General features: G+C 43.7%; 1 protein-coding gene across 3 annotated transcripts; it reads left to right on the top strand.

Annotated features, from left to right (window-relative positions):
• The first annotated feature begins 1,325 nt into the window (after nt 1-1,325).
• Nucleotides 1,326-20,260, top strand: LOC135520520 (B-cell lymphoma 3 protein homolog). 3 transcript variants are annotated; one of them, XM_064946126.1, is made up of 9 exons: nt 1,326-2,530; nt 2,994-3,153; nt 13,045-13,153; nt 17,291-17,492; nt 18,066-18,154; nt 18,331-18,411; nt 18,663-18,830; nt 19,196-19,301; nt 19,385-20,260. In XM_064946126.1, the coding sequence occupies exons 1-9, from the start codon at nt 1,879-1,881 to the stop codon at nt 19,840-19,842; spliced, it is 2,025 nt and encodes a 674-aa protein (XP_064802198.1). In that variant the 5' UTR covers nt 1,326-1,878; the 3' UTR covers nt 19,843-20,260. The 3 variants fall into 3 exon arrangements, with proteins under 3 accessions (XP_064802198.1, XP_064802200.1, XP_064802199.1); XM_064946128.1 differs by having other exon boundaries at nt 1,327-2,206; XM_064946127.1 differs by having other exon boundaries at nt 1,327-2,530; nt 18,334-18,411.
• Nucleotides 20,261-20,314: the final 54 nt, after the last annotated feature.

Genomic DNA, 20,314 nt, shown 5'->3' with positions numbered 1-20,314 from the left:
CTCTAACCGCTAGGCTACCTGCCTCCAACAGTTCATGGTGATGACCATGACCATCCCACCACATGCCACACAAAGGCACACAGGACACCTTGACTATCTACTATATCCAGCAGCTGCACAACGTGTCAGCACAGATTCAGCAGGGTGTTTCAGGGACTTTAGACACAAAGCTTGATTTTCCGTTGGCGGTTCCACACTTCGATACATCTGAGGAAAGTCCCAAACTGACCCTGGTAACTAAAGAATCAGCTGGGGGCGGGCACCAACAAGGTTGGCTGAGAAGTGTGTGTGTCTATTGCGGGGAGGTGTGGTGTTTGATGGAGTGAGATGTGCAATAACACAGAAGCCCAGATCAAAAGGCTATTTAAGATTAGGATCCCTTTATAGGTCACACTGAAATTTGACCTCTGCTTTATCTCAACCCCTCCAAAAGACACACATACATATACAGTTTGGAGAAGGGGGCTGCCACATTGTGCGCCCGTGGAGGAGGAGTTGTGGGGGGTTAAGTGCCTTGCTTAAGGGCACAATGCCTTGACCATCAGATTTCCCCTGTCTGACCCGGGGATTTGAACTGGCAAGCCTCTGGGTGGCTCACCGCCCAGAAGGTTATTTTCTCCAATGACAGAGGTCAGATGGTCAGACAGAGAGTCATCCAGTCAATGCTCCATCCAGTTACTGCTACAGGATATGAGTTTATCCCCAATAGGCCTATCAACTGTGGGGAGATCCCACTGAATTGGTAAACCCTGGGAAACTACAGTGGAATGACACTGACAACACCATACGATCAACCGATTAGATCACAGGTGTCAAACTCATTCCATGGAGGGCCGAGTGGCTGAGAGTTTTCTCTCTATTGTACTTGATTGATGAATCAAGGACACTATTTAGTAAGGAACTGCCAACACCTGGTTCTCTATTGCTTAATTTAAAGGAAAAAACTGCAGACACTAGACCCCCCATGAAATGAGTTTGAGACCCCTAGATTAGATCACATGCAAACCATTTTTCCTCACAACTTCCTGGTGCCAAAATGCTCTCTATGCAGAATTCGAGCATTGCGTGCCATTTTGCCATCTCTAGCAGCGTTTGTGCTAGTCCTAAATTAAAATCAGAAAAAACATTTGGCATCGTTGACATACTAGATTAATCCATAGCCTAAACCGGGGTAAAACAGGAATTCTAACATTTAAGTGAATTAAATCAATCATATATGCCTTAATTAACATTGAACAATTCAGTTACGTAGGCTACACTAAACCTTTAATAATATCTTAAAGGTGTTGGTTTAAAAAAAGTAGACCGTCAGAAAGCATTGTTTCAGTTTGCAAACAGGAAGGTAAAGAGTTAATTCTCATACGAAAGGGAAAGCCCCAGTTTCGCGGATTTGGTTAAATGAATGAGAGTGAGAGAGCGAGACAGAGACAGAGTTGACGGACTAGTTGATTCTTTGCAATAAAAGGAACATAATAGCCTATTGATTTTCTTCAATTGCCTACTACCTGCAGTTATATTGCAGGTGTGTTACCGTCAGTTAGGGTTTTTAAAAGTCTTATATTTATCATTCTGAACATTTACTATAAGTCAGTTGTGTGATTTCATTAATTGAAGAAACTTAAATTAGTATCAGTTTACACTGATTTTCTCAAAATGAACATTTATGGATTTGGAGAATAGCCTCGAGCCATTCTTTGTATTGGCTTGGCAAATTACATTATTAAACTCCCAAATCAAAACATCATTTGGATATTTTCGTGGAGAAGGAGACTGTGCCTAGGCTATAGAAAACATAAATTTAATTGACATTTGAATCACTGCTATGTTTTGAGACGACAAAACACCCGAGGCTGATTCCAGGATACTTGATCCGTGTTCATGCCGAGGACCATGACCATGAACGGTCACCAGACTCAAACCACAGTGCCGCTGGATCTGAGCACCACAACGAGGGAGCGTGGGAGCGGCGCCGACAGGACGCCCACCAGCAAAGGTCGCTCCGCCAGTGTAAGAATGCAGTATCCCGCTGCCCCCCTCACGGAGGATGACGGTCCAAACGGAAATCCCAGCCACACTGTGGAGCCGCTGGATCATCGTTGTGGAGTATCGTTGATAAAACCTCCTGTGAAAACGGAAAACCCGGCTTTTCTGGAGAAAAAACACTCACCAGCTGCAACTTCTCACACGCCATTCACTCCGAACCCTGGTGAGAGCAGCACAACAGACACACGAACACAGAACATATCTTCCTCGTGGCTTCCTTTTAGGAAACGTCCATTTCCTTCTGAATGGGAGACGCCGGAACAGTCACGTACCCCACCCGGGAGAGAGGAGCGCTTATCCCCTTACAAAAACAAAGACTTGCGCTGCAGACCGAGTCCTCCAAAGATTTTATTAAAGAGCTACGACGATGAGAGCATTGGTACCCTGGCATCGGTCTCACACAGACAATTGTCCGCCGCCAGCGGTTTTGAAAATGAACACCAAAGCATCGATCCGGTTCGTTCAATGCAGGCACCCCGTCCTTACTGTAAGTTAGTCGCACTGGCAAAAGACAAGTGGAAAAATATTAAAATGAAAGTGTACAGGCTTTTATTATTCAGAGTTTATCCTATCGCATTTTCGTAGTTTTGTTCTCACAATAGAGCAAAACAAAATGCGTAATCCTATCAGACAGTCGTGTTATAACTGTATTCATTTGATCATAATCAAAGTTATTGGTTTGAAAGAGAATATACTGCTGAATCAGTTAGTGGTCATTTGCCTTTGAGTCAGAAACGGATTTTCTCTGTGGAATGTTCCTTCATAGATCGTGTGTCATTGTGCAGTGATGATTAGTCCTGCTTTTGAACCCCAGTCATTGAGAATCTGTTTTGCCAGACATTCCAGCGATAAATGATTGAACTGATTAAAAACATGTCAATGGGTCACCTGTAATTTCCTCATTTCATGGCATTGTACCAAACAATCTGCCCCCTCCCTCTGTCAACCAGATCCCTATCCAGGGCACCCATTCTACTCCTGGCCCAGCAGGTCACCGCTGGTTGTGAACGTGCCTGTCTCTCACCTCCAGTCCTCTCTTTACCCGGGACACGCCGGACACCTGCTGGCAGATGTTGCCCTGGCGACTCGCCAAGACAACGATGGCGACACGTATGTTTGTTTTTGAAAACCCTACATGCATTGAACTTCAGTTAGTCTCATGAAGCAGATGGGGCCTAGAGTAGTACTGTTGCCCTATGAGGGTTCCTTGCTAACCCTGACTTCCTGCTAGGAGCTATGGACTGGGTCGAGTTCAGTAAGTCATTTTTGTTTTCCATTTCAACATATTTTACATATGACCCTGATCAGTTAGGTATGTGTTGGAGGGAGAGGGGATGTCACACAGTCTTGTTTGTTTGTTTTGGTCTATGATTCACCTGGCTGTGAGGGGTGTTGGTGGTGAGAGAGGAGTGTGCTGTGTGTACCCTTACCCCACCACATTCTTTACCTTCATTTCACTTCCTGTCTCTGTAATGATTAATGGAGTCAATTCTCTGCTCTGCTTCTTAGTGAAAGTGTCACTGGGTGAGGGGGATTCTGGGATGGAACTTGACCTCTGTGATCTGTACTGTGTGTGTGTGTCATGTTCTGTGTCTGTTTGCATTGTTTGTGTGAGTATTCATATGAGACACAGGCTTGCCTCTGGGAGGCTGGAATGACTATTAGAGTAAGGTGACCAGATAACAACACACAACAAAAAATAACTAAGAAACAAGATTAAAATATCCCATGGAATTATAATTTTTTGTAAAAAAAAAAATCTTTATATATATATATATACCCCCTTTTCTCCCCAATTGGTAGTTCCAGTCCTGCAACTCCCATACGGACTCGGGAGAGGCAAAGGTCAAGAGCTGTGCGTCCTCCGAAACACAACCCAACCAAGCCCCACTGCTTCTTGACACAATGCCCGCTTCACCAGGAAGACAGCCACACCAATGTGTCTGAAGAAACACCGTACACCTGGCGATCATGTCAGCAGGCATTGCGCCCGGCCCACCACAGAAGTCTCTAGTGCGGGATGGGACAGGAACATTCTTGCCGGCCAAACCCTCCCCTCACCCGGACGATGCAAGGCTAATTGTGCACCGCCCCATCAGTCTCTCGGTCATGGCTGGCTGCGACAGAGCCTGGACTCGAACCAGGTTCCTTAGTGGCACAGCTAGCACCGCAATGCAGTGCCTCAGACCACTGCACCACTCGGGAGGCCGCCCATGGAACTATTTTTAACTATACATTTCCGGTAGTCCTTTCAAATACTTTAATTATTCATAACACAGAAATTGATTAACCCCTCAAATGTTTCTTAATTTTAGCCTACCTTGGTCATTTTTAAATCACCCAGTTTGGTAGCATATGCTGTTGGAAAGGTTTTCTGGCTATGGGCATGGTTGTTCATGCAGTTGTTACAATGTATCACTGACCAAATGTTCTCATAGAAGGGAGCAAACAAGTTTGATACAAGTGATGAGACAAATTTTACACTGAAATCCGATTGCATACAGCTTTTGATTACTGAAATATCAGCCTCAATTTAACTTCAGAGTTGCTTTTCTTTCTGGGGGATAATCAGGGACATTTCCGGTACTAGCCGGGGACAGGCCACCAAAATCGGGGACTGTCCCCGGGATATCGGGGATGTCTGGTCACCTTATGTTTGAGGTCAAGGAGTGGGTGGGGTACATTCAATCACATGTTAATAACAACCTCACGCACCGATGCCCTCTCTGACCTTCAACACCTGAGCACTCACCCATTCACTGACAGACATGCGAGGACGATACAAAAACACTCATGTGACTGAAATCATAAGTCCATCCAAGAATGGCATTGCAAAGTCATGTTCCTGTAGTTTAAGTGCTGTGTGTCACTCATTTGCATCCCATCACAACAAACACATGATCGAGAAAGTGCAGACCTGGCTGTGGGTTTCGAGACACAGCAGTTCCGCTTGGGATGATTTCATGTGATGTAGAGCCCAGGGACCAGCACTGAAATCAATCAGGAAGAAAACACCTTGCCATCTGATCACAAGATGTTTAAGAAAATTTATCCGTATAAAAGTTCATTTGCATTTCAGTGCTCGTTTTTTTGTGTGGCTTTAAAAAAATATATATATATATATATATATATATATATATATATATATATATATATATTTTTTTTTTTTTTTTAAATCAAACCGTACCTTGGTGGTTGCGCTGGGGCTTTTGGGTGCTGTTCTCATGTTTGGGTGCTGTTCTTATGAAGTCAAACTACTTGAAGTGGTAGACTGTAAAGAAGTACATTACCCTGGCTGGTACCTACTTGTATTGTGGTCTATCTGATGAAAAGTTAGATTTCAGCAGAAAGACAGTGCTGCTTCTCAGCCCCCCACCATCCCCAAGTGTGTGTGTGTCTGTGTGTGTGTGTGTGTGTGCTTACGTCAATGGGGTGTTAATCCTCAGTTCTCATCGCCTCTGAGCCCCTCAGTTTCGGGAAAACCTCTGAGCGTGCGCCTCTCAATGTGTGACTGCGGTTTTCTCAGGTCTTTCTGTATCTCTCTGTTTTCATTTCTCTGTGTTTTTAAATGAATGAGCTCAAAAACCCAAACATCCGCTCCTCACTTCCTCATTTACCGCTTTTTCTCTCTCTCCCTCTCGCTCTCTCTCTGTCTTTATTTCTCTCGCTTTTTCTTTTGATCTCTTCCCTGCTTATCTCTCATTAACGTTCTCTCACCCCTCTGTCACACGCTCCCCTGTTTCTCTCACCCCTCTGTCACACGTTCCCCTGTTTCTCTCACCCCTCTGTCACACGCTCCCCTGTTTCTCTCACCCCTCTGTCACACGCTCCCCTGTTTCTCTCACCCCTCTGTCACACGCTCCCCTGTTCATTGTCCATCTATCTGCTTGAATGAGAGTCAGCTGTGCAGTAACATGGGGACAGTACATCATGTATTTGCGATGGTTATTGTCATGCTTATAGAATACAGGTGGGGATGACGTTTGTTCAGCAGTTTCTTGCAAACCACAGGTATAGTACCCAACAACTTTCTCACCGCTGTGCTTGGCCAGGGATATGCTTCCAACCTATGCAGACATGTAGGTAGGGGAGGGGTCAATACACTGGAGGAAGTAGCTTTAGTGCTGCCATGGCAAAAATCGAATCACACTTTATTTATATACCACATTTCTTAGAGGATACATTTGCATTTCAAATTGCTTAACAAATAAAATAGTAAAACAATAATAAAATAAGTGGACATGAGACTAATTGATTAAAATAAATTTAGAATTGTGTACCATTTCTTTTTTTTTAATTGTATGACTAAAAGCACCTTAACCTTTTTAGCCTTGCTTTTACTTATGTCTTAAGATTTTTCTTTAAAATGTCTCCAGTTTCTGAGGCCTGCCCTCAGATCCTCCGGCAGTCTGTTCCAAAGGCCAGGACCAAACGTTTTGGTTCTGACCTTTGGAACAACTAAAAGACCAGTGCTTTAAAGCGCAATAAAAAAACCATCTAAACTAACAGGCAACCATAAAGGCTATGTCAGGCTCCAGTCTCAGGGTGTCCCATGTGGCTCAGTTGGTAGAGCTTGGTGCTTGCAATGTCAGAGTGTCAGAGTTGGTTCAATTCCCACGGGTCCAGTTTTCAAAAAGTAAGAAATGTATGCATTCTGGCTACCAACACCTACTAATGACTTAAATAGTTTCTGAAAAGGATGTATTGTAAGTTGGACTGTGGTGTGTTTCTGGTTCCCTTTTGTTTAATACACCTGTCTTTAAGTCATCGCTCTCTCAGGTGGTCTGCTGGCCACAGCAACCCGTATTCCCTCACCTCCCCCCAAACAGGATACCACATGTATGCCAATGTCACTGTGTGTTTGAGTGCGGCCCAGCGCTCCTGCGTCAGTGTGCTTTGGGTTATCTGGGGCTGTGGTCTGCCCCACTTCCAGGAACAGGAGAGAGAGCAGTTTCATCTTGAGAGAAAGAGCGAGAGAGAGATTAACCTTGTTCAAGTGTGTGATAATCTCACCATTGCACTGAATGGAGATGCCTGTTACTAGGTCAGTTGAGTGTTGATAGCTTTTTAAGGAATGTTAGGAGAGGCACCTCGCATATACTCATCTGGGGACTGTTTTTAATCAGAATTGATGCCATTACTGTTGTCATCCTCATTGTGCTGCAATAATGCATGTTTGTCATCTACTCACATACTCCACAAACCCATTATTACTACGTGATGTAAAGACTGCTGCATATGCATGAATTCTGCTTCCTCACAGCATGGGAGATGGGAGAACCCAGAGTAGTAATAAGGGAGGCTTATTTTATGATGTTTCCACCGGATCAGAGCATGACATTTTTCCCCCTTTCATGCTGAGTGGTTATTGAAAAATAGGCTACGTTGAAGATGACCTTGGCGTTCTCTTTTTTTTAATGTAATTGTTAAAATTTTACCCCCTTTTTTTCATGGTATCCAATTGTTAGTAGCTACTATCTTGTCTCATCGCTACAACTTCCGTACTGGAGAGACGAAGGTTGAAAGTCATGCGTCCTCCGATACACAACCCAACCAAGCCACACTGCTTCTTAACGCAGCGCGCATCCAACCCGGAAGCCAGCCGCACCAATGTGTCGGAGGAAACACCGTGCATCTGGCAACCTTGGTTAGTGTGCACTGCGCCCAGCCCGCCACAGGAGTCACTGGTGAGCGATGAGACAAGGACATCCCTACCGGCCAAGCCCTCCCTAACCCGGACGACGCTATGCCAATTGTTCATCGCCCCACGGACCTCCCGGTCGCGGCCGGTTACGACAGAGCCTGGGCGCGAACCCAGAGTCTCTGGTGGCACAGCCCTTAACCACTGTGCCACCCGGGAGGCCGACCTTGACATTCTCAATGAATGTGAAAACAGACTTAGTTGACTCTCTGTTTGAGGTAAAGGAAACAGCCTTTCAGAAGCTCCACAGTGGTGGTGAGTTAAGACAGAAATACTATCAGATCCCCAAATGGACACATTTACAGCCTACATTTGCGCACAGACCAGGTAGCCTATAGGCCTACTTCTATGTATAGTCAGGTGCTCATCCTTACTCAATATTGACAGAAGCTCTACAAATTGCAATGAGTAAATTGACAACTCCTAAATGGAATGAAATAAACCAAAACATGCTCTTCAGAAGTGTAGCCTGGGTTGTGCGGTCCTCAAACAATGTGTCCACTCTGACAATGAGAATGGTAAAAAACTGTAGTCATAATAATAATATATTGAATGCATGAAACAAAACTGACCAGAAAACATTGTAGACTAGAAATGAAAGGTAACTGTACTACTGGTGACACTAATGAGCAATCCTCCTCAATGGATTGGTCCACTGAGACAAATGTGAATCCGACAAGTCTCTTTTGCCATAACATTTTTTACATTTTTTTTATGTTGCTCAACTAAACAAATGTTGGTCGACCAACAGCCTATCGACCAAACAATCGACAAGTTGACAAAATTGGATCAGCCCTACAACGGATACACTTGTGAACGTGGTCAGGGGTGGTTCTCACTTACCAGAAAGGGGAGATTTTTAGGAAAGAACCAACATATGCGGCCAAACACAAGTTCTGCTTTTCACACTGACAGACGGCTGAGTGGCTTCACTGTGCTGTATGGCCATTAGTCAGGTCAGACTGCGAGAGACGGGCGTCAACACTGTCGCACGTTTCACTGTTATGAGACTGTCTTGTGGTCATCTTCAGTTGTATCAGTCACCACAGTGTCGGTTAGACTTGTATGGAGATGGGTTTCAATTACAAAGACAAACTGTCATCATCCCTATGTGAAATATTTGTTTACTCAAGTTGAACAAGAAATGCGGAAAGCAAGGTTGTATTGGCTATGGTTTGTTGACATGTTTTGGTCTGTGTTACACTAGCTACACGGATGAGATGGCTGGTTGTGATTGGTTAGACCTGCCTTCTGCATTGACATCAGTCAAACACCCGCCTCCAAACCTCAGGCTCTGTATAATGTTACCACACATCTCCACACCTGTGCTATGCATTGTACGTGTTGTGTTGTGATTGTGTTGTGAAAGATGCATCCACCCAGCCACTCTGTTTGAATATGAAGGTCTACGGTGACACAGGTTGTTCAGAGATGAACAATGTCTCAATGATCAGTCTGTATTAGTAACATACTGCCCTGTATAACACAATATACTCCTAATGCATAATGTTAGGTTTAATTACTCATAAGTGCAGGTAGGCACACACCTGTCTTCAAGAGAGGCAGTTATGCGATCCACCCAAGGCCGTATGCTGATAAGTGTTCTGTTAGGACTTGCCTTAATCAAGCTCCGAAAGAATGTAATGTTTCGGCTTGGCACCCAAATATTACATTAGCTGTCAAGTCGGTCTCTCTCTGCCTGGTAAAACAGAGCGAAGCTGTATGACCTCTCCCTATCTCACACACGAGCCCTCCAACATAAGTTGTGAAATCTTTTTTATTTAAAAAAATATGTTTAATTTGTTGATGCTAAGGGCATTGTTGACTCAAGCTATGGACTAGTACTACACTTTTGTACTGAACAAAAATACAAAAACCCAACATGCAACAATTTCAAATATTTTAAGTTACAGTTCATATAAGGAAATCAGTCAATTGAAATAAATGTATTAGGCCCTAAATCTATGAATTTCACATGACTGGGAATACAGATACACATTTGTTGGTCATACATACCTTAAAGGTTGAAGCGTGGATCAGAACACCAGTCAGTATCTGGTGTGACTACAATTTGCCTCGTACAGCCCAACACATCTCCTTCAGAGTTGATCAGGCTGTTGACTGTGGCCTGTGGAATGTTGTCCCACTCCTCTTCAATTCCTGTGCGAAGTTGCTGGATATTGGCGAGAACTGGGACACAATTTAATTTTTTATTTTACCTTTATTTAACCAGGTAGGCTAGTTGAGAACAAGTTCTCATTTACAACTGCGACCTGGCCAAGATATAGCAAGGCAGTGCAACACAAACAACAGCACAGAGTAACACATGGAATAAACAAACATACAGTCAATAATACAATAGAAAAAGTATATATACAGTGTGTGCAAAGGAGGTAGGATAAGGGAGGTAAGGCAATAAATACGCCATAGAGCCTAAATTATTACTATATAGCAATTAAACACTGGAGTGATGGATGCGCAGAAGATGAGTGTGCAAGTAGAGATACTGGGGTTCAAAGCAAAAATAAATCAAATAACAGTATGGGGATGAGGTAGTTGGATGAGCTATTTACAGATGGGCTATGTACAGGTGCAGTGATCTGTGAGCTGCTCTGACAGCTGGTGCTTAAAGTGAGTGAGGGAGATATGAGTCTCCAGCTTCAGTGATTTTTGCAGTTCGTTCCAGTCATTGGCAGCAGAGAACTGGAAGGAGAGGCGGCCAAAGGAGGAATTGGCTTTAGGGTTGACCAGTAAAATATACCTGCTGGTGCGCGTGCTACGTGTGGGTGCTGCTACTGTTCCTAGGCTGTCATTGTAAATACGAATTTGTTCTTAACTGACTTGCCTAGTTAAATAAAGGTTAATAAAAATACCATATCCCCACTGTCACTCCATTTACAACATTGACATTAGTAAACCACTCGCCCACAAAACACCATACACGTTGTGAGGTTGGCTGGACATACTACCAAATTTTCTAAAATTACGTTGGAGGTGGCTTATGGTAGAGAAATTAACATTCAATTCTCTGGCAAAAGCTCTGGTGAACATTCCTGCAGTCAGCATACCAGTTGCATGCTCCCTCAAAATGTGAGACACCCGTGGCACTGTGTTGTGACAAAACTGCACATTATAGTTGCCTTATTGTCCCCAGCAAAAGGTGCACATTTCAAATGAAATCTAATTTTATTTATTTGTGAAATGCTTACTTACAAGCCCATAACCAACGGTACAATTCAAGAAAGAGTTAAAATATTTATTAAATCAAAATAAAGTAAAAATAAAGTTACCCAGTTGAATTCCATAAAAATAACGAGGTTATATACAGGGGGCTCCGGTACTGAGTAAATATGCGGGTGTAGCAGCAGTGTAAAAACAAAGGGTGGTGTCAATGTAAATTGTCCGGGTGGCCATTTGATAAATTGTTCAGCAGTGTTATAGCTTGGGGGTAGAAGCTGTTAAGGAGCCGCTTGGACCTAGACTTGGCGCTCCGGTACCGCTTGCCGTGCGGTAGCAGAGAGAACAGTTTACGACTAGTGTGACTTGAGTTTTTGACAATTTTTTTGGGCCTTTCTCTGACACCGCCTGGTATATAGGTCCTGGATGGCAGGAAGCTTGGCCCAAGTGATGTACTGGGCCGTACGTAGTACCCTATGTAGCGCCTTACGGTCAGATACTGATCATCCTGTTTAATCAGTCCCACACTTGTCACGTGGATGGATTATCTTGGCAAAGAAGAAATGCTCACTGACAGGGAGTGAAACAAATGTGTAAAACATTAGAGAAATAAGCTTTTGGAACATTTCTGGGATTTTTTTTCTTTCAGCTCATGGAACATGGGCCCAACACTTCACATGTTGTGTTTATATTTCTGTTCAGTATAGTTATGGGGCGGCAGTGTAGCCTAGTGGTTAGAGCATTCGACTAGTAACCGAAAGGTTGCAAGTTCAAATCCCCGAGCTGACAAGGTACAAAATCTGTCGTTCTGCCTCTGAACAGGCAGTTAACCCACTGTTCCCAGGCCGTCATTGAAAATAAGAATTTGTTCTTAACTGACTTGCCTAGTAAAATAAAGGTAAAAAAAAAAAAGTGGAGGAATGTATGACATAACTCACAACTCTCTGAAAGAGGATGTCTCAGGACATAATATTTGTATTGTATTAAAAAGGTTTTCTGCTCAATTTGTTTTGTGTACGAGCTGTTAGAGTTGTCTTTGAGCAATGCATGCCAGATGGTCTCTGTGTGTGGAGGCCTATGTATTTTCTTTGTCTTCCATTTCCTCTTTGCAGTATGCAAATATGTTGTTACTCATCTCCTCAGACTTCAGTTGTATGTGCAGTAGGTAGACATGCCAAACACCAATATGTGTTTTAGTCTGTTGTAACTCTGTTTAATGGACAACAGATCAGGAAGTAGACAAAAACAAAACTGACATTACCGTAAATTTGTGCTAACCCCAAATTCTCAGTAAAGGTACTTTTAAATCATTCTCTCAAAATGTCCCAATTTCCTGTCATAACCTTTCTTCTCTTGTTCTGCATTTACGATTGATATTCATTGGAGGAAGCTGAAAGACATGAAAACACACAGAAAGCCCCTAATAGAGACCGTAGTTCTAATGGTTTAATGGTGATGATCTCCCCCAATACAGAGGGCTGTGCCATTGTCACACAACAGGAAATTACACCAAACGAGATTACTGAAATTAACTTCTGATAATATATATTTTTTCCCCAAGAACTCCTGTCATTCTTCCTTATTCTTATGTTTGACCTCTGTTCTTTCACTTTACATACTATATAAATATCAGTTTCCTAGTCACCTTGATCAGTTTTCTATAGGTTTTGTAATGAGTCACCCACCACACTGCTCTCCTCTCAGCCTAACTGTCAGTTGTGGAGAATCAGGTCATAGGTCAAGTGAAGTTGGCCAGTACTCGGTCATTCAGTAATATATAGGTTATGGGTTAGCCTGAATTTGTCAAAACATAATGTAGGCTTGTGTAAACTTTCTACTGCAATTGTGTAACGGTTTTAAACCCAGCCAGCCATCACATGCCAATTAGTGTGTCATTCAGTTTGTAGTCCATAGGATTTCTCTGGCTTAAAGGTTAGTCAGGGGGTTTCTGTGTCAGGACGCATCAGCAGCCACTTTACAATCATGCTGGAGTTGTGTGGAAAGGATGTGTGTCAATTTATTTTGTGCATTTATTGGTTTAAATATCAGAATTTGTGTGTGGAAGAATGTGTACCTGTTTTATTTTTGTGTGTAGTTTTGACTTGGGTGTGTGTGTGTTACAGGGCTCTTCACATAGCAGTGGTGCAGGGGCAGGAAGCTCAGATCCAAAGAATGATCCTTCTCCTGGAACTGGTTCACACAGACCTGGACATCTATAACAACCTGAGACAGGTGAGATACATGCACGAGCACACAGCTGTGTTTTCAGAAATGTCAGGAGTTATTGGAGTGTAAAAATCAGATTTTCCTTCATCCTTAAAATAGAATTGGTTTTCCTACCTTTTCAGGACATTACGGTGAAATATTAGGACATTGGGGTCCTGATAATATAGGAAAACATGTGCACGCACACACACACACACACACACACACACACACACACACACACACACACACACACACACACACACACACACACACACACACACACACACACACACACACACACACCTGACACTGACTGCAGACTTCAGAGCACAATAAGGAAAGGTGTGAAAGAGGAAGTCCTTGATTTCCTCCTCGCCCAGCCTCTTTACCGTACACAGACCGACACCTCTCGGCTGCCGGTTATCAGAAGAAATGTACAGTTTCTGGTTACCTGTGCTTAATGCAGGCCAAGGTCACACGCACAAGCCTATTGCTTGGAAGGATGTGCTATGATTGGTATCCTTTGTTCAGGGCTGTGTGTTCTGATCTCTTTTCTGTTGGGTTCCATCTTCTGCACCTTTCCCAGTCCATCAATGCCCCATGGCCTTTTCCCATCACTTTCAAATGAGTCCACTTCTTCCCTCCAGCGTGCCACCACACCCTGTCAATGCCACGTTCCCTCTGCAGCTCTGTTAGTCTGCTTAATCACCCCAGAGAAATCACCCTGAACCCTTCATACACACAACTGGGGTTTCAGACAACACATTGCTCACTTACCAGAAATAACGTAGGTACCATTTGTTGTGTGTTCTCACCGTTGAGGTGAGACTGAGGCATTTAAAGTGATATCCTGTCTGTAGTGCATAGTCTAGCAGACAGGCTGTATACGTCCGTGTGAGGGGCCAGGGGGAGATTTCAGTCCAGGCTGAGAGACATGATGCTCGCCACGATGTGACTACCAGATAGTGCCTTTTTGTTATCTAGCACAGACCTATTGCCAAGCCTGAGAACCCATTTTCTAATTGTTTATTAGATTTGTCAGTTATAATCACAAGTAAATGACTATATAGGATAGTCTGTAACCCCAAATAAAAATCTTAAACACACTCCACAATACTTTTACACAAAGCCTGCCAAGCTCTTTTGGCAATGCCAGATAATCATACTATGTCAGCAAAAAAACAACTTTCTCTAGCAGTTCAACATGTGTTGTGCAGTCCAAACAATACTTCAGTGGTCAATTTTATTCAATGGTATGACAGAGTTAATATCAGTACTGAGTTGCATGTGCACATTGTGCGACTACCAGATCAGCTGCAGCACTGGTGCTATGAAACAGCTGTTTAATACTCCCACACTGTCACTACTGCTAACCAAACACTGTCACTACTGCTAACCAAACACTGTCACTACTGCTAACCAAACACTGTCACTACTGCTAACCAAACACTGTCACTACTGCTAACCAAACACTGTCACTACTGCTAACCAAACACTGTCACTACTGCTAACCAAACACTGTCACTACTGCTAACCAAACACTGTCACTACTGCTAACCAAACACTGACATCTACTAGCTGGTGCACTTCCCAATTCTCTGGCCAATGTTATTCCCATGTTAGGTTATTCAAGTTCTCTGGAAACTGTTCAGATATTGAAAATGAATGACCATGTCCTTAACGCTGCTGTTGCCACTTTGTACATTATGCTTTGTCTGTCTGTGTGGGTGTGCTTGTGGCATGCAGTGTATTGTGTGAGGCTTCTACAGTGCGTGTGTATGTGCACTTAGTATCCTCATTCTGAGAAGTCACATGACCCCCCCCTGCTCTGCCCTGCTCTGTTTCTCAACATACCTTGTTGCTGAGGTTTAGAGGGTAGAATCCGGGACTTTCCCTTTCTGCGCTAGTCTCCATCTCTCTGGCTGTCTCTCTCTCTGATCGTCTCTCTCTCTGATTTTTATCTCAGTACATTGTGAGTTGACCCCTCCTATAACTGCATAAATTATACAAATTATTGAAACTTGTAAAGAACTAGTAAAATAAGCTCTTCCATGGTATGGTAAGGGACTTTGTTAGTCTTTCCTGGGAAGTTGCACAACTAGAACATTAACAGGAAGTACACCCTATGCACACCTCTAATTTCTCTGTTTTTACCTTCTCCCCCCGCCCCTGTTCTTTGTATCCTTATCTTTGTCTGGCACACAACCACCCTTTCAAGGCTTTTCCTCATACCTAGAACTCTTCCCTCCACTCCTCTGTTCTTCTGGTTTATCTACTCATTTCATTGGAATGTAACTCTGTGGACACACAGCCAGCAGGGGAGAGGGAAGGGATTTTCCCTCTTATCCCGTCTTTCCCCTTGTCTATACCGCTTCCAGCTATTCCTCTCCCTGGCTTTCTTACCCTATGCTCCCCCTTCTCTCCCTCCCCACTCTCTGCCCCTCTTATTTGTGCTGTTTTTGTTTGTCATTCTGGAATGGTTTACAGGAAGCTAGTACTAAACTCAATGAACTTTGGAATGTTTTTGGACCACCATAAAAGCCTTTATTTGACCTGTGCCTTTGATGTATTGTGACATGTTGCCGGTTACGTCCTTTACGGCTTCATGTTCAGGGACATTCTAGGAAGCACAATATGACTGAGTCAGACTGTTGGTAGTTCATGAGAGGTCAAACACTAGGGTGTGTGTGATCAGTCATGACTATCTGACGATTCAGGGAAATAGGAGTGTTTTCTCAGGAAGTGAAGGCCACTGGCATTGAGACATTGGAGGCATTTCACCAGTGTTCTCTCTCACCAGTGTTTTCTCCCGTCGGCGCTTTGGTAATTTACTGCTGTTCTTTACTGGAACACAGCCACACACACACATACACACACTGTAAGTACATGCTTTTCCTGAATCAAAAGTGAAACTAAATGATCATCCTGACCACTGAGATTGTTCAGTATGATTAATGATAGATTCCAGATCAAGTGACTTCCCTAAAACCTTTCTGAATGTCTCTGGACATTGGACCACTAACAAAGTTAACATTTTTCAAATCAGGTTTTATGAATTAATGAATCATTGGCCATCTCTGGAAGATCCTGAATTGCTCCAGTGCTTTCAGTAAACCCATGTTGGAATCTGCAATCCCCTGCATAGTGGCATGTCTCTGGAATTCGACCTGGCTCGAAACCGCATTAGTCCTTTCAAATACTTTAGGTGCACCTAATTTTGAAGCGAGAAAAAAAAATGTATGGGGCTGTATCTTCATCTCCGAGCTGATTTGTATTTTGGACTTTAATGGTGTGTTTACCATGCCGTGTGGCGTTTATCTTTGTCTGCCGATGTCCAATGCTGATGAAGCCAGAAAGCCCTCTGTGGGCGGCTCTGGTTTGTTTGGGGACTTATGCCCAACCTTATCTAGCCCACCGTTTATAAGCTCTTGTGACCTTCCCCCTGCAGAACTGGATGGAGGTGACATGATGCGATTCCATTAACAGGAGTAATACACTATTCTTCCTCATCTCTTCTTCCTCTGCTCTTGGTTTAAAAAAAATGGTTTACCTCATTTATAAACCATGTGTATGTACAAAATATACCCCAAACATGCGTTCACGCAACAGTGGGCATTTATAATTTATGACTCTGCAAAATTTAGACCATGTGTGTACATTTTCTAGTGGTTGAAGTATTGCATTGCAAGCAGGAAGGAGATTAGTATTTTGTGCAAATTGGGGATATGATGGACACGCTTATTCATAACAATAAACAAGGTAATAACAAGATGCAATCATTTGCCTTTAGTGAGAATCTATTTAATTTATCTTTGCATTTTAAAATAATTAGAAACAGGCATCTAATTTCTGGGCTATTATTTTTCATTTCCATGATCATTGCATAAAAAAATGCCTCACCTTTTCTGTGATGGTTTAATACCCATGAGGTAGCAAAGGCCTACAAGGAGAAAGAGTAAAGGGGCACACAACCGGGGAACATGCGTATGTATGGCGTGCGCCAAGTTTATAAATCTCAATATGTTTGTGCGTGTGCAGTCTTTTCAGAAATAGTGACCGCAGATATTTAGTGTGAAATGTACAGTTATGACGCCCCTGGTTTTAATTTGTTCTTGTTTAATGATTGTCTAAAGATGAATTTTCTGTCTCCCTCTTTCTTAGACCCCTCTTCATCTGGCTGTGATTACCCATCAGGCCCAGCTGGTGGGGGCGTTGCTGCGTGCGGGTGCTGACCCGGGGGCTCTGGACCGTAACGGTCAGACAACGGTCCACCTCTGCTGTGAACACGGCCAGCAGGCCTGCCTCTCTGTCGTCCTTTCCCACCCCTCCATCTTGACTTGCCTGGAGGTCAGGAACTATGAGGGTAAGTTACTACTGCTACTAATTTGCCCTCAATTCTGTTTCAATTGAGACAATGCAGGGGATTAATTTAAATTCAATTCATAAATTCTATATTCCTCTTAACTTTCCAATGTGACCTAATTGACAGTCCATAGAAGAAACAGACAGCTCACTTTGTGGTAGTCATGCCAGACATGACTAAAACAATAATATATCTAGGATGTATACTACTACCCCAAATAAAGCCAGTAACCCTCCCACAATGTTTACAACATTCATGCCTAATGTACAGGAATTCCCATATTGTGGGAATATTTCTGAGTTGCGACACATACTAACGTTATATGTAGCACACATTATCCCCCTGTTTGACTCATGCTGTGGGTCCCATGGTGGTGGGCGTATGAGGCAGAGAGGGGAATAGGGCATTTCCTGCTGTTGTGGTCTGTATGCCAGTGTGACAAGTCTGGGCACAGCATGGTTTGCCTTGTACTCAAAACAGCAGAAAACCCCTAGAATACACATGGTCTCTGGAGCGTGTGCACGTGTGATTCTCTCCCTAACTGCTCACCCCCCCCCCCCCCTCACTCTCCAGGCCTCACCCCTCTCCACCTAGCTGTACAGGGTGGACACAAGGAGTTGGTCAGAATGCTGCTAGATGCTGGGGCAGACATCAATGCTATGGTCAGTCACCTTCCTCCCCCACCTAACTCTCCATCTCTCCCCTTAATGCTGGGCCATTTCAAATGGGCTTTGAGTTATTCTGGCATACTGAATCATCTAGTTACTCAATACCAGGTAATACTCATTAGATTAATTCCAGTTCCACTTTACAGAGTCCCCATTCCCCTCTCTCTAAGCAGGACATCAAGAGTGGCCACAGTCCTCTCATACACGCAGTAGAGAACCACAATATGGACATGGTGCACTTCCTCATAGAGGTAAGGCTACGTGTGTTGTATGTGACTCCAGCTGTTCTACTGAAGTCAGCTCATCTCTATTTAAAATGGTCTGTAGGTTCTCCCCTGTTCCCCTTTAGGTTTATCTTTCCTTTCTGGGAAGATGATTTACAAGAAATGTTCAAAGTGATTCTGTTTAGTTACACATCGCCATCCAAGACTAACCGTGTTACCTATTTTTACATCTTCTCAACAATCTCCCGCGTCCTCTCTCCCTGCCCCCTCCTCATCAGAATGACTGTAATGTGAATGGCCAGTCGTACAGTGGGAACACGGCCCTGCACAGTGCCTGTGGGCGAGGCCAGGTAGACACAGCCAGGCTGCTACTGAAGAACAGAGCCGACAGCAGTGTGAAGAACTACCACAACGACACCCCTGCGATGGTGGCCAAGAACAAGAAGGTGAGAGAGAAGAAAATGAATGCACTGGATCTATGGAAGAGTGTCTTTTTCCCCTCTGTTTCACACCAATCAATAGCTTTACACATGTGTAGGAGAATAAAAACTGAAGTTAGTGGGTTAAATGAACGATAGTGTGGACATAGGACTGAACTAATCCTTGTGGGTGCTTCCCTCTAGTGGCTGTACCTAATAACAATTTTCTTGTCATCACAACAAACTGTACCAACAATAAAACACAAATAATCTAAGGAATGCGATCACTCAGTAGCAGACCCCACAGATGCAGTGAACTCACTAGTTGTGATTGCAGCACTGTTAATGTGTGTCCTCTCAGGTAACCTAACCCTTTAGATCTCTGTCCTCAGGTAACAGATGTACTACGAGGGAAGGGCTCCAGAAACCAGCAGCCCAAAGCTCAGCAGTGTGTACCAGCCTCACCACACAGGAGCACACCCCAGTCACAGATTAGAGGTAATGGTGAGACAAGCACGTATTTTGATGTGCATCATGCATTCGGACACAGTAAACTCATCACATCCCTCCTCTGTCCCCAGGTTCTCCATCTCCCAGCATTTCACCATTGGCCACTCCCACAGCTTCGCCTCTTCACCGCAGCTCGTCCCATTCCCCCAAGGCACCTCTCACTCCCTCTCCTCACAGCCAATCAGCAGAGAGCCTGTCAGGCCATCAGTCTCCAGTGAAGACCCGGGAGAGCGAGCAGCTGCCGATGAGGCTTGACTCCGAAAGGATGACTGCAGTGGACATCAGCCTGACCCAGAGAAGGACCTACAGCTACCCTCCAGCAATGCACCACCAGTCCCCCATCACTGATGCTCAAATAGGGCATTTACTCACCTATTACTCCCCTGGAGTTCAGAGACCTCTTTATCCAGAGCCTCCCTTTATCCTCCTCCACACCAACATCCCTTACCCAGCCACTGTCTCCACTGCCTCCCAATCAGATGTCTCCATCATGAGTGTCAGCAGCAGCATGGGCAAAGGTAACAGTTGACAGAGATGCGCTTTCAGTGTCCCTGCTGAGTTAGGTTCCACCACTGTTTGAGTTATTGGTTGGTAACAAGAGTTTGTTTACTGTTGGTCTATAGAGCTTATGCCAGTATGATTATGTACCTCTAGATCTCAGCTGGATGCATTTTTCATGTGACTGCATTAGTCTCCTTACAATTCTACATGCAATGACACCTACACTGGAAGAAAGAACATTACTGCAGTTTCCTGAATAGACTTCATTCAGAACTGTTATCACCGTGTGTGTGTGTGTGTGATGGGCTGTTTGGAAACTGTTGCTCCACTAGGAGGTCTTGAATGCTGCCACCTTACTTGAAATTTGTGATTCTTTTTTAGCTTTTTCTTTTCTGGTTTACTTTGAATAATATATTGTATAATTGATAAATATTTTTCTACATCAAGTTATTTTTCTATGCACTGCTATTTCTTTACATTCATAGCACCACACAGACACA

The sequence above is a fragment of the Oncorhynchus masou genome, chromosome 29, assembly GCF_036934945.1.
Source record: "Oncorhynchus masou masou isolate Uvic2021 chromosome 29, UVic_Omas_1.1, whole genome shotgun sequence".
Lineage (NCBI taxonomy): Eukaryota > Metazoa > Chordata > Actinopteri > Salmoniformes > Salmonidae > Oncorhynchus > Oncorhynchus masou.
This window is presented reverse-complemented; position numbering and strand designations above follow the sequence as displayed.